The sequence below is a fragment of the Tachypleus tridentatus genome, chromosome 10 (assembly GCF_004210375.1).
Source record: "Tachypleus tridentatus isolate NWPU-2018 chromosome 10, ASM421037v1, whole genome shotgun sequence".
NCBI classification, from domain to species: Eukaryota; Metazoa; Arthropoda; class Merostomata; order Xiphosura; family Limulidae; genus Tachypleus; species Tachypleus tridentatus.
In genome coordinates this window covers 12,229,232-12,243,364 of record NC_134834.1, presented here as the reverse complement: position 1 = coordinate 12,243,364, position 14,133 = coordinate 12,229,232, and the positions used below count along the sequence as shown (strand labels likewise).

The window sequence follows — 14,133 nt, the reverse complement described above, 5'->3', positions numbered from 1 at the left end:
AAATAAATTCTCGCTTAACTGAGCCATAATTAGTGTGACGAAGGATAAAAGAACAGAGAAAATAATTCGAAACTGCTCTCAGTAAACGTTAAACTCATTACAAGGACGACTAAAAAAAGTTAACACAAATTCAAAACCTGTTTATTTTATTAATTTATTTTTTTACTGATAATTTAAAGAACTTTTACAAAGTTCCATACTGTCGTGAGGTGGCGTTATACTTTGTTTATGTTTACATTATGTACATACATGGCCAAGTGGGTTAAGGCGTTCGACTCGTAATCTGAGGGTTGCGGGTTCGAATCCCAGTCGCATCAAACCTGCTCGCTCTTTCAGCCGTGGGGGCGTTATAATGTGACGGTCAATTCCACTATTCGTTGGTAAAAGAGTTGGCGGAGGGTGGTGATGACTAGCTGCCTTCCCTCTAGTCTTAGACTGCTAAATTAGGGACGGCTAGCACAGATAGCCCTCGAGTAGCTTTGTGCGAAATTCCAAAACAAACAAACAAACAAACCTTTAGTCTTACGCTGCTAAATTAGGGACGGTGCAGCTTTGCGCGAAATTCAAAAACAAACAAACAACACATAACTCTTAACAGTAACGCCCTCTATACCATCGTCCAATTTCGTAAGCGAAACTAACTTAACCAACTGAGGTTCTAAAACTTCAACGTTCATTTTTTGATGAATTAACGTTTGTTCAAATAAAAACTGGGTTTCATGTACTGAAAACGTTTTCCTGGATTTGACGGAAGGCTGGATGATTTTATTTTTTACTAAAACAAACTACAGACCCCCTCGTTTTATGTCAAAACATAACAGCGTTAAAGTCGGATAAAACAGATAACTAACACGTTTCAAGAATATGAGAAACATAAATAAGCATTATTGACAATCAAAACCTGTTCAATTTTCTTGACGTATTATCAATCGAGAAAATAAATCATGGTCGAATGTATGTTGTGTTTTCTTATCTCGTTAAGAAGTTCATGTTTATATATATACATATAAACATGTGATTAATAATAAAGCAACATACGTCAGCGTTCAAAATCTCTTTAAAATGGCGTCAGAATGCTTAGGGAAAAATATTTTCTGAGCCAAAATAAACGTTCGTTTTGAGTCAGAAAATATTTTTCCCTGAGCTTTCTGACGCCATTTTATAGAGATTTTGAACGCTGACGTATGTTGTTTTGACTATTAATCACTGTTAAACTAGAGTTACGGTAAAATAAGATGAATTTTAGTTTCTAACGTTTGAAATAAAGAACGTTTTGCTTTTAATAATATAGCTAAGCCTAATGTCTTTTTCGGTCGTTTATAATGTTTCACATAGCGCCTGCCAATATCATACAATCTATATTACATTTTAAAAGTAAATGATGATACGATGTGAAAAATCTACAAGTGTTTCCACCAGAATAATTGTAACCGGGGCAACATAACGTAAATATATAAACAGTCACTTACAGTTACTGAGTAACTATGCATAGGAATTGTAAGTCAAGGTACTATGTATTGAATGCCCCCTGTATTGAGTAACTTTGTGTGTGAACTGTATGACAAGGTACTGTATACTAAATGCCCCCTGTATTGAGTAACTTTGTGTGTGAACTGTATGACAAGGTACTGTGTACTAAATGCCCCTGTATTGAATAACTTTGTGTGTGAACTGTATGACAAGGTACTGTATACTAAATGCCCCCTGTATTGAGTAACTTTGTGTGTGAACTGTATGACAAGGTACTGTGTACTGAATGCCCCTGTATTGAGTAACTTTGTGTGTGAACACTATGACAAGGTACTGTATACTAAATGCCCCCTGTATTGAGTAACTTTGTGTGTGAACTGTATGACAAGGTACTATGTATTGAATGCCCCCTGTATTGAGTAACTCTGTGTGTGAACTGTATGACAAGGTACTGTATACTAAATGCCCCCTGTATTGAGTAACTTTGTGTGTGAACTGTATGACAAGGTACTGTGTACTGAATGCCCCTGTATTGAGTAACTTTGTGTGTGAACACTATGACAAGGTACTGTATACTAAATGCCCCCTGTATTGAGTAACTTTGTGTGTGAACTGTATGACAAGGTACTGTATACTAAATGCCCCCTGTATTGAGTAACTTTGTGTGTGAACTGTATGACAAGGTACTGTGTACTAAATGCCCCTGTATTGAGTAACTTTGTGTGTGAACTGTATGACAAGGTACTGTGTACTAAATGCCCCCTGTATTGAGTAACTTTGTGTGTGAACTGTATGACAAGGTACTGTGTACTAAATGCCCCTGTATTGAGTAACTTTGTGTGTGAACTGTATGACAAGGTACTGTGTACTAAATGCCCCCTGTATTGAGTAACTTTGTGTGTGAACTGTATGACAAGGTACTGTCTACTAAATGCCCCTGTATTGAGTAACTTTGTGTGTGAACTGTATGACAAGGTACTGTGTACTAAATGCCCACTGTATTGAGTAACTTTGTGTGTGAACTGTATGACAAGGTACTGTGTACTAAATGCCCACTGTATTGAGTAACTTTGTGTGTGAACTGTATGACAAGGTACTGTGTACTAAATGCCCACTGTATTGAGTAACTTTGTGTGTGAACTGTATGACAAGGTACTGTATACTAAATGCCCCTGTATTGAGTAACTTTGTGTGTGAACTGTATGACAAGGTACTGTGTACTAAATGCCCCCTGTATTGAGTAACTTTGTGTGTGAACTGTATGACAAGGTACTGTATACTAAATGCCCCCTGTATTGAGTAACTATGTGTGTGAACTGTATGACAAGGTACTGTGTACTAAATGCCCCTGTATTGAGTAACTTTGTGTGTGAACTGCATGACAAGGTACTGTGTACTAAATGCCCCTGTATTGAGTAACTTTGTGTGTGAACTGTATGACAAGGTACTGTATACTAAATGCCCCTGTATTGAATAACTTTGTGTGTGAACGTTATGACAAGGTACTGTGTACTAAATGTCCCTTGTATTGAGTAACTTTGTGTGTGAACTGTATGACAAGGTACTGTGTACTAAATGTCCCCTGTATTGAGTAACTTTGTGTGTGAACTGTATGACAAGGTACTGTGTACTAAATGCCCCCTGTATTGAGTAACTTTGTGTGTGAACTGTATGACAAGGTACTGTATACTAAATGCCCCTGTATTGAGTAACTTTGTGTGTGAACTGTATGACAAGGTACTGTGTACTAAATGCCCCTGTATTGAGTAACTTTGTGTGTGAACTGTATGACAAGGTACTGTATACTAAATGCCCCCTGTATTGAGTAACTCTGTGTGTGAACTGTATGACAAGGTACTGTGTACTAAATGCCCCCTGTATTGAGTAACTTTGTGTGTGAACTGTATAACAAGGTACTGTGTACTAAATACCCCCTGTATTGAGTAACTTTGTGTGTGAACTGCATGACAAGGTACTGTGTACTAAATGCCCCCTGTATTGAGTAACTTTGTGTGTGAACTGCATGACAAGGTACTGTGTACTAAATGCCCCCTGTATTGAGTAACTTTGTGTGTGAACTGCATGACAAGGTACTGTGTACTAAATGCCCCTGTATTGAGTAACTTTGTGTGTGAACTGTATGACAAGGTACTGTGTACTAAATGCCCCTGTATTGAGTAACTTTGTGTGTGAACTGTATGACAAGGTACTGTGTACTAAATGCCCCCTGTATTGAGTAACTTTGTGTGTGAACTGTATGACAAGGTACTGTGTACTAAATGCCCCTGTATTGAGTAACTTTGTGTGTAAACTGTATGACAAGGTACTGTGTACTAAATGCCCCCTGTATTGAGTAACTTTGTGTGTGAACTGTATACTAAATGCCCCTGTATTGAGTAACTTTGTGTGTGAACTGTATGACAAGGTACTGTGTACTAAATGCCCCCTGTATTGAGTAACTTTGTGTGTGAACTGTATGACAAGGTACTGTATACTAAATGCCCCTATATTGAGTAACTTTGTGTGTGAACTGTATGACAAGGTACTGTATACTAAATGCCCCCTGTATTGAGTAACTTTGTGTGTGAACTGTATGACAAGGTACTGTATACTAAATGCCCCTGTATTGAGTAACTTTGTATGTGAACTGTATGACAAGGTACTGTATACTAAATGCCCCCTGTATTGAGTAACTTTGTGTGTGAACTGTATGACAAGGTACTGTATACTAAATGCCCCTATATTGAGTAACTTTGTGTGTGAACTGTATGACAAGGTACTGTATACTAAATGCCCCCTGTATTGAGTAACTTTGTGTGTGAACTGTATGACAAGGTACTGTATACTAAATGCCCCTGTATTGAGTAACTTTGTATGTGAACTGCATGACAAGGTACTGTATACTAAATGCCCCCTGTATTGAGTAACTTTGTATGTGTGAACTTTATGACAAGGTACTGTGTACTAAATGCCCACTGTATTGAGTAACTTTGTGTGTGAACTGCATGACAAGGTACTGTGTACTAAATGCCCACTGTATTGAGTAACTTTGAACGACAATGTTTCAGAGTTCATGTACACCATAGTTAAATCCTTTAAAAGTCAAACTTTTAAAGACTTTCTAAGCTGAGCACAAAAACCACTGACTGAATAAAGTTTAGTTTTTAAAGATAAGAAAAAAGACGTGCAATCTTTAAAAAAACAAATCTAATAACATATTTCTAATAGGAGATTGAATATTTTTATAATTAAAATGTAATAGCATCTATAAAGAACCTTAAAACAAACTCACTGTGCAAACTTTAAGTATACTAGATAACAGAGTACAAACACGTTAGTCATCACTGACACAACGGTATTTCTTTGGACTTAATATGCCAGAAACCAGGTTTGATACCCGTGATGGGCAGAGCACAGATGGCCCATTGTGTAGCCTTGTATTTATTTACAAACAAATACGTTTAGCGCAGTAAATATTTTGATCAATTTGTTGAAAATATTTATTATCCCTGTTTCATAGACCCAATAATGAAACCCAGTCCCACTAAGTAGAGGCCTTTATAATAATAAAAACAAAAACCCTTCAGTTCTGAACAATTCGTTTCACCTCGCAATATTTGAAGGCGTTATAATTCGTGATGACAAGAAAACCCACTTGTAGAGAAAATTATATATATGTAAAAATGGCTGGTATGGATAGAGAAAACACGGTGTAGAAGAGCGAACAACGTTTCGACCTTCTACGGTCATCGTCAGGTTCGCTATGATCGAAGTTCGAAACGTTGTTCGCTCTTCTACATAACGCTTTCTCTACCAACACTCGCTGTTTTTACATATATATAATCGGAAGGCGTTATCAACATGTGGTATACGGTATTCAGTTGAATCTTCGTGTGTCAGTGATACATTTATTTTACTTTTTTCACGAGCACTAGTGTTTAGAAAAGCTGTTTAAATTATTACATTATTTCATGTTACGAGCACAAAACATGTGACTCATGTCAGATGGTGTAAATATTCAGCTGTACCGTGACAGGCGCATTCCGTCCTCACTGTCTACATTTAAATCCACGGTAGGTGACATTTCATTCGGAGCATCATATTTTTGACACATGCGCACTAAAGGTATCGTGACGCTTTCAGCCTATGAGAATAAAGAACTACATGCGCGCCTACTAACTCACGCCGACAGATACAATATCGACAAGAAGCAGATAGGGTAGTGAGAACGCCTGAGATCCGTATTACCGCTGTTGTTTTAGATTCCCGCACGCCATTTTGAAGAAAGTTTAGTCCATATATCGCTCACGATATGACAAACGCCGAATCCGCCGCGGAAAATACGGAGGCATCAAAAAATAGTGCTACTCCAACGGAATCTAAAGCGGAGAATAAAGCCCCCACACAGCCAGCAAGAACCAGGCCTTCTGTTCACAAAACCGATTACGAGAATGACACGGTTTATTTGTATCAGTTTGTGCGGTGTCCCGTGGTTCCTTCACCGTCTCCGTTTTGTCTGAAAGTTGAAACTTGGCTGCGAATGACGGGTGTGAAATATGAGGTTAGTGTAGTTGACCAGTTATTGCTTATTTAATTTTTTTAAATATTGTTTTAACTACTTAAAATTCCACCTCTTATAGTTAGTATTGGAACTAAGATTCGTCTGTAATCTTAGACTCGATGTAAACTTTTTACAAGTAAAATTAAAAGTTAAAGTGAGAACGGCCAGTAATAACGCCCTCTTACGATTAAGAAAGCTACATGAAAATATTGAAACTTGCCACTTTGTACACCAGAATAGATGGTCTTTCGTAGCGTGTGTCTATATTAGTGTGTACGAACATAGTACAAAATTAAAACCTAGCAGGTGTTTACATCATAAGGTTAGATGGGAGAGATATGAAGTTACGTGAGGAAAGAAAGATATCTTTTTAAAGTGTTAACTCGTATAAATTCCCAAAATCTAAATAAATTGACTAATTAATTATCGAAGTATACAGCTAAGACCGATTTAAATATGACTTTGTCAGTAAAGTGAAATATTTATATAGCATACCTTGTTTTAATTTAGCTGTTAAAACTTGACGAAAAGTTAATGTATCATTCATCCAGTACCTCGTGTTTACCTTTTAGAAACCTTGTTTCGAACCGTCCGAATGCAACAGTTGGGCACGTGCAATTCCGTTAATGTGATAATGAGGTCTAGAAGCTAGTTACTGATCTTGTGGGTGACCGGATATTTGTCAACTTTGTACTTTGAACTAAAGTAGCGACGAGGGCTGACTAACCCGCACGTGCTTCAGTTTCACAAAATTGGGAATTTTTTTTGTTTTTGTCTCGGAGATCTGTTTATCAGAAACCTGCGAACATCGATATTTTATCACAGGATCTCTTGCTTATGCCTTAAAGGAGACTACAATAAAAATGAAGACTGGGTTAGTAGGGGCATGGTTATTTTACCGACTGAAAACTTACTTGATGACTCTAGGGTATCGGTTTCAAGATAGGTTGCTATTAGTCAGACCAGCCGTCATCCCACGCCTTAAATCCATGATAGAAAGAAATGTATTATTATTTGGTGGACTATAAGAACTTCGGCCAAGACAAGATGAATCTTCGTCGTCGAATCGTTTGGTCTTACAAAATCTCGCGAGAAGAAACGTTAATATGGTTAAAGTGTAATGAAATCTGGTGTTTTCACAGCAACCAACCAACCAATCGAAACCACAGATTCGTATACGTAGGATTTAAACACTTCTGTCCTCACCCCTTGCTGCAAATGTTATTATTATTATATTCTAAATATCTTTTGGTTATGAAGTTAGTACTTGCAAGTTTAGGCTTAATATAGAAAGCGAAGTGGTTTTAGGTCCTTCCTAATCGCACTGTTGTTTCTACGAGTGTCGTAAATAAGCTGTTAAGTGTCTTATGGTGATGTTATTCTCAAGCCATGTGATTATGATTGGAATGTTTATTGGGCATGTAGATTCTCTCTTGTGAGAGTGTGAAAGTTTTGATCCAGTTGTCATTAACCCTGTAGTCTACTAACAATGAGGGGGTAAATACAGACGCTGCAGAGATGGGGGGGGGGACACAGCGCGTGGTTGCTTTGAGAAAATCGAGGAATTGGTTGTGTGTGGCGTTTCACATGGATGCCTGTTTGTTTTTTATAGTTTCCGTACTCTTGTTTATATTATAGCATGCTAAAGTGAGCTGTCTGTGTCGGCGCCACAAATACTGTTGTACTCGCGCGTTACGTTATTTATTGTACTCGTATACAAAGATTTGTAACGGTTCGGTGAGCCTTTAAATCTATTTGATTCAATTTGAGCTGTGGCTCAAATATTTGTTGTATTTTTATTTTTCTTTAACTATTTATGATACCATTAGACCTTCACGTCACAAGTTATTTTCAGTTTTATTGTAAAGAAACCTTGCACCAATCATTGTAGCTCAAATGGTTAGTTAGATTGTATATTTAATTGTGTAATTTATAGTGCTTTGCTAATTTTAATTCCAGGAGAAGCTTGCGATGAAACTGGGACTTGAAAATAGATAAATTTGTCATTTTTTTTTTTTAAATTAGTTTTAAAAGTGAACTGCTCGTAGAAGTTCACGTGTGTTTGGTAAGAATAAAACCTCGGAGACTGCATTCGTTATCGTATGTGATGCCGAACCACGTAGTTCTAAAGTGACGTGGAGTATGTCACGTGCAACTCGTTCAAGCGATTAGCGTTAGCAAATTAAAAAAGACGACTAGAAAGACGTATGCAAAAACTCCGACTTAAATGTTAACAGCGCCCTCACGTTCGGGTTCAGCACAATGGTGTATCAATAAAAAACACGATTTTTGACAGTGGACAGAAACAACCGGTACTAAAAAAAAATTTGAAAAACAGTTTCACAAAAATGTAAACTATCGTTGTATTGTTTCATGACCATAAATACTTTTTATCTGTAACGAAGGGCGATTGAGCTAAACCATGTAAACACGTTATATATTTATAGCTAAAATCAGTCGCGTTCCTTGAGCGAGGAACACGACCTTCTGGGTTTAAAGGACAACTTTTTTAGTGTTGTAGTAAGGGGGGGGGTTTGAAGGGAAAAAAATCGGTTGAGTGATTATGTGGGGATGCTTTAGTTTATAAATTAGTCAGAAAGTTTGTCGGAGTTTAATATGTGGGGTTGTTTTGCAAGTATTTTATTTTAGTTTCGGTAACGTTGATAATAATTTAAAAAAACATTAGATGGCGCTCATTTTCTCGCGGCTCGTTTTTGTTTTTCTGTTTTTTATATTTCGCACAAAACTACACGAGGGCTATCTGCGCCATTCGTCCCTAATTTAGCAGTGTAAGGCTAGAGGGAAGACGTTTAGTCATCGCCACCCACCGACAGCCCTGGGCGACTATTTTACCAACGAATGATGAGATTGATCATAACATTATAACTACTGAAAGGGGCGAGTATGTTTGTGACGGAGATTCGTACTCGCGACCTTCCCGATGTCGGAGAAGGAAATCATTTTCGAAACTGTCCTCGATTTTAGGCAAAATCTGAAAATGGAAGTGATCACGTCACATACAGAGGGAGTCAGCACGTGGTGAATCATCTTGTTATACTTCATTCAGGTAAGTCACGTGAGAAGCATCGTCTTTGTTTTTAAAAAAAAGTTTCTTACGTACGTGTCAAAACATTATTCTGACACTAACTTAAGAAAAGACGGGTTTCGATACCCGTGGTGAGCAGAGCACAGCCTACAGTGTAGCTGTGTACGTAACTACAAATAATAACATTAACGTGGATTTAACAGTATTCCGTATTGGCGTATTTTATTTTTCACTTGTTTGCTAACCAGGTTTTTTGTGTCTAAACACCGTGTGATGCCCTTGAGTTTTCGAAGTTTCGACGTAAGATAGATCTTATTGTAAAATTTAAACTACTCCGTCCTTTCTCGTAAGGACCTTCTCAAATAGACCGTCTTTACTTCCCCTGCGACCGCAAGTCTGAAGGCTTATAACGCTCGAAACAGGGTCTCTGATAATCACGGTGGGCATTGTGTAACGCTGTGCTTAGCAGCAAACAGTCAATCAAACAAACCTTCACTCTGTTGTTAAACGTTTACTGTGGTTCCATTCACACGATTTGTAGACTTTATATTTCACTAAAATGCTTCTCGTTTTAGTTTCAGGTATTTTGATGGTAACTTAAAAGCAGAGTGGCACAGACAAGCCTAGAAAGATTAACTAGGCTAGAATGTTCCTATTTGATGTACTTATTGACTGTTTTAGTTGTTCCAATAGTGTAAGTTATAAACATCTCTATTTACAAATTACTGTACTTTTCTCCTCAGAATGTGGATCACCGACTGAAGTACAAGTCAAAGAAAGGCCAGTTACCGTTTGTGGAGCTGAATGGAACTGAAATAGCAGATTCAGACATCATTATTAGTGAACTGAGCAAGAAGTTCGATAAAGATCTCGATGTTGATCTCTCTGTCGATCAGAAAAACGTTAGTCATGCTTTCAATTCGATGCTCAACAACCACACATCTTGGTAAGCCTTAAAATAGTTAGATCAGATACTTTTTAAGGTCGTCGGATCTCGTGAGTTGTATCGGGATTCGAGCATGCACCAAAATAAGTTCGTTTGGGGTTCGCTAGTTTACTGGAAATGTTTGCGTGACCTGTAAGAAGAAGAAAACGAAAGTTTATTGATAATTGTTATTTTGATGTTTTCAACGCTTAACGCAAAGTGCTTAACATGGAACTCTGGGTATGTTGTATCCAACAGGTGTATAGTGCTCGAGAAAACATGATGCGATGAAGCCGAACTTTTGTTCCAGTTTTCATCATTATTTAACATTCTTAATACAACCGTTCCCTATCTCCCTCTCATACTCGACTCGTAATCTGAGGGTCGCGGGTTCGAATCCCCCGTCACACCAAACATGCTCGTCCTTTCAGCCATGAGGGCGTTATAATAATCGATCAATCCCATTATTATTATTCGTTGATAAAAGAGTAGCCCAAGAGTTGGCGGTAGGTGGTGATAACTAGTTGCCTTCCATCTAGTTTTATACTGCTAAATTAGGGACTGTTAGCACAGATAGCCCTCGTCTAGCTTTGTGCGAAATTCAAACCCTCTTCATATCTCCCTATAAATGGGAGAGAATTTCGAACAACGCTACGTATCTGTGGTATTTTAAAGCCTAACCAATACCCTCGTACAAAGGTAATGAGTTCCTTATGTGCATACAGTACAGCTAATATTTCCAATTAATTTTTATTTATGTTACTTCACTTAAGAACTCAAGGTATTTTGTAAGGGAGAAGTATAGTGTTACCTCCCCCTCTTTTTATGGGCCCGTCTGTAGTCTAAAGTTTAAGGATACGGCAGAAATTTTGTAAACGAACTCTCAGTATTTACGTATTGCTAACAGACAAATCATCCGTAACAGTCTGGTACGTGCCAACAGACACAATCGATATTTCTGATGGGCGTAAGCAACTCTTGGGAAACTTCCATTTGTTGTGTGAGGGGGAGACGTGATCCCAACTTCTACTAGTAATTAAACTAATTTTAACACTGACACCAAGGTTTGACACTGTTAACTACAGTGGCGTTAGGAACACATTGTTTGGTTGTATTATTTTTCTGACTTCTTCGAGGTAATGTTTTATGTGTTTTACAGTAATTGTAAAATATTACATTTTGTTATAAAAAAAATTAAATGGATTATTAATAATATATTTTTACGTTGCCATTTTGGGTGAACATTTTAGGCAGACGACATTTAAAGCTAAGCCTAAAAGAAGAATTTCATATTGCAGTAGAATTAATAAGACGTACATGGGGTGAGTTTTTGTTTCAGCCCTCTCTTAAATTGGTTTTGTTACACTTAATTTGTGTGTGTATCCTCATACATAAATTAGTTTTTCGTTTAAAGATCACTCGCGATTGGCTGTTAGTTGGCACGTGTCCTATATGGGCGTTTACAGAATTTTGAATACCCTCCATATATCCAAACCATTACTTGACACTTGTGTGCCTATTTATAACTGGCGAACCTCTGGACTGAGTGTCAGTAAATCTTTGAACCTCCTGGGGAGTGACATAAGTGGAGAGGTCATTGTGAGGATCTAAACCCCTCTAGCTTGAGAACCGCTGTCTTCTCTGTGCATCGTTTCTACATGTAATGACTGGGGAAGGAGTCACCACTTAGGCCTAGTCCTCTAAGTTATCATCGTGTTTTATATGTATATATCGTTGGAATGTGTTTAGTGGCTCTGAGTAACATTGTATTGTAGTGTTATATGTATAATATTGCAGATGTTACTTGTATGGATCGTGCTTAGCGACTGTTTTTGTGTGATTGTTTTAAAAACTTTAAATAATTCCATGACGTGATATCCGTCTTCATGATGGATTGTCGTCTGTTTTTTATATTTCATTACTGCTTCTGAAAGATGGATATCAAATAAATACTTTAATTTGTAAACCTTTTTTTTAATATTATTTTTACTTTCAGGGTGATGCGTTGGTGGCGCTACAATCACCCAGCCCAGTTTTTAAAAGTTGCCCAACTGGATGTGAAACGAGCACTAAACTCTAAGCTTCCTAAAGGAATTCTTCAGTTTTTTTTCAAGATGAGTTTCAGAAGTGTAAGTCCTGTTCTTCATTGAAACTAGATGCTAAAATTTTGGATCGAGTTAAATGACTTTCACAAATTCTTTGTATTAAGTTTCCAGGGAAATAGTATCATTTTTAAATTTATATACGCAGAACGTCAAAAAGGCCATTGGACACGGTCTGGGACGTCATAGTAACGAAGAAATTTTGCAGTTTGGTAAAGATGATTTGAAGGCTTTGTCAGAATACTTGCAGAACAAACTATTTTTCTTTGGAGATGAACCTCATCTTGTAAGTTGACTCCTTTAAAAAAAAACTAATAATAATAAAAAATGTATATATATTTGTGGAATCATTTGCCATCTTTATAAGTTGATTATTTTTTAAAAAATGTATGCATTTGAAATGCATATATAGTTTTTGTTGTTGTTTTTTAAATTGTGAAATGCTACGTAACGCATGCCTTTTACTTGAACTGTCAGTTTAATGGTGGAATACTTATTTACAATTAGCTGGACTGCGTGGCTTTCTCTCACTTGTGCCAGTTTTACTACGTAAGCTTTGGGGACATAAAGGAATATATGGACACCAACTGTACCAATTTGGTCAATTTCCTAGAGAGGATGAAGGACCGTTATTGGCAAGACTGGGAAGAGATGTCGAAGTCTTTGGATCTAAACACTCATCTCCCGAAGAAGGAAGACGAAAAGGGAAACAAAGAAGTTGCTTCAGAAGAGAAGGAAGGAAAGAAGGATTTGGAAGGGAAAGAAGACGAGAAACTGAAAGATGACAAGGGTGAGATCTCCGAAGAGAAGACCAAAGACGAAAGTGAGAAGAAAGAATAGACTCGAAATTATTGGTCGTTTTTTGTGATCAGGACAGACTTAAATAAGTACTCATAGTGAGGTCACAAATACCGACTCTAGAGTGACTTTGATATCGAATTGTTTTGATGTTGCTTGTGGCCCCCACCCTCTCCTTTATACGCTGGGTCACTTGTTCACGTGGAAAGATATGTAGGCATTATCTGGATTTCGTTTTCATTCCAAAATGTCGGGTCAGTATTAATTGCTGTTTGTATGCATGTCCGATCCCTGCCCTTCCCGTTTGAATATGAATTAAAGTAGCTTCTCTTACACGTGTAGCTTGTAAGGACACCTTTTTAAGTGGCAGCTGTGTTGATTGTTTAACGTGTGTTTGCTCAATGTTTCACAAAATGCTCAGCTTATTGTGTTGCACCAAGGTGCTCATCGTGTTTTATCTTACCTAGAGGGACTCCAATATATCCTCTTTATTACATATTCGCACATTGAAATTTCTGGGTACAATTTGTATGTATACTTGTAAAAGTGGCTAATACTTTTTTTTACTTGTAGGTTGTAAACACACACACACACACACACACACACACACACACACAAAAGCTTCCATTTTAAATTTCGGATTTAACCATCGATGGTTTTGTCTGGACGTTGAGAAATCGTGTATTTTAGCATCTCTTATACAACGTGTAACATACGTTTTCGTTTTATAGCGAATTCGTTCTTTTAAGACGTCTTTTTACGCCGGTATTTTGTCCTGTGGTTTTTGTAAAACGACTCCGTGTTCCCTGATTGCATTGATATATTCTTATTATATAAATGTACCACATAGGCTTACTTTGTAGCCTGCAGTATTTGTCATTAAACTGTTGATTGTAAAATGTATTTTTGGTGTTTCTTTATATCTAACCAAAGTTATCTTCTTTCAGACGGGGGAGAGGGCGGTATAACACTTTCTATAAACATCGGCCTTTGTTTTCAGTCGTGCTTGAACTAGTGCGAGGTCAGTGACAGCGTTTTTCACCTCCAATATAAAAGATGAATCATTCTAAAATCGTAATTACAACCGAAAAATGATACATTTTTTTTGTGTACAACAAAATCACGTTGTTATAAAAACTGGTACAACCATACAGCAGAACACCACTTGTTTAATCACGTGAAGCTACGTTCATCATTTGTAATCACTGGGTAAGATACTTGACTGTTGTCG

At 37.3% G+C, this 14,133-nt stretch overlaps 1 protein-coding gene across 1 annotated transcript; it reads left to right on the top strand.

Annotated features, from left to right (window-relative positions):
• Positions 1 to 5,566: 5,566 nt before the first annotated feature.
• LOC143228754 (failed axon connections-like) lies at positions 5,567 to 13,801 on the top strand. Its single transcript, XM_076460072.1, has 5 exons — positions 5,567 to 6,031; positions 9,821 to 10,023; positions 11,999 to 12,131; positions 12,253 to 12,390; positions 12,612 to 13,801. The coding sequence occupies exons 1-5, from the start codon at positions 5,783 to 5,785 to the stop codon at positions 12,942 to 12,944; spliced, it is 1,056 nt and encodes a 351-aa protein (XP_076316187.1). The 5' UTR covers positions 5,567 to 5,782; the 3' UTR covers positions 12,945 to 13,801.
• Positions 13,802 to 14,133: the final 332 nt, after the last annotated feature.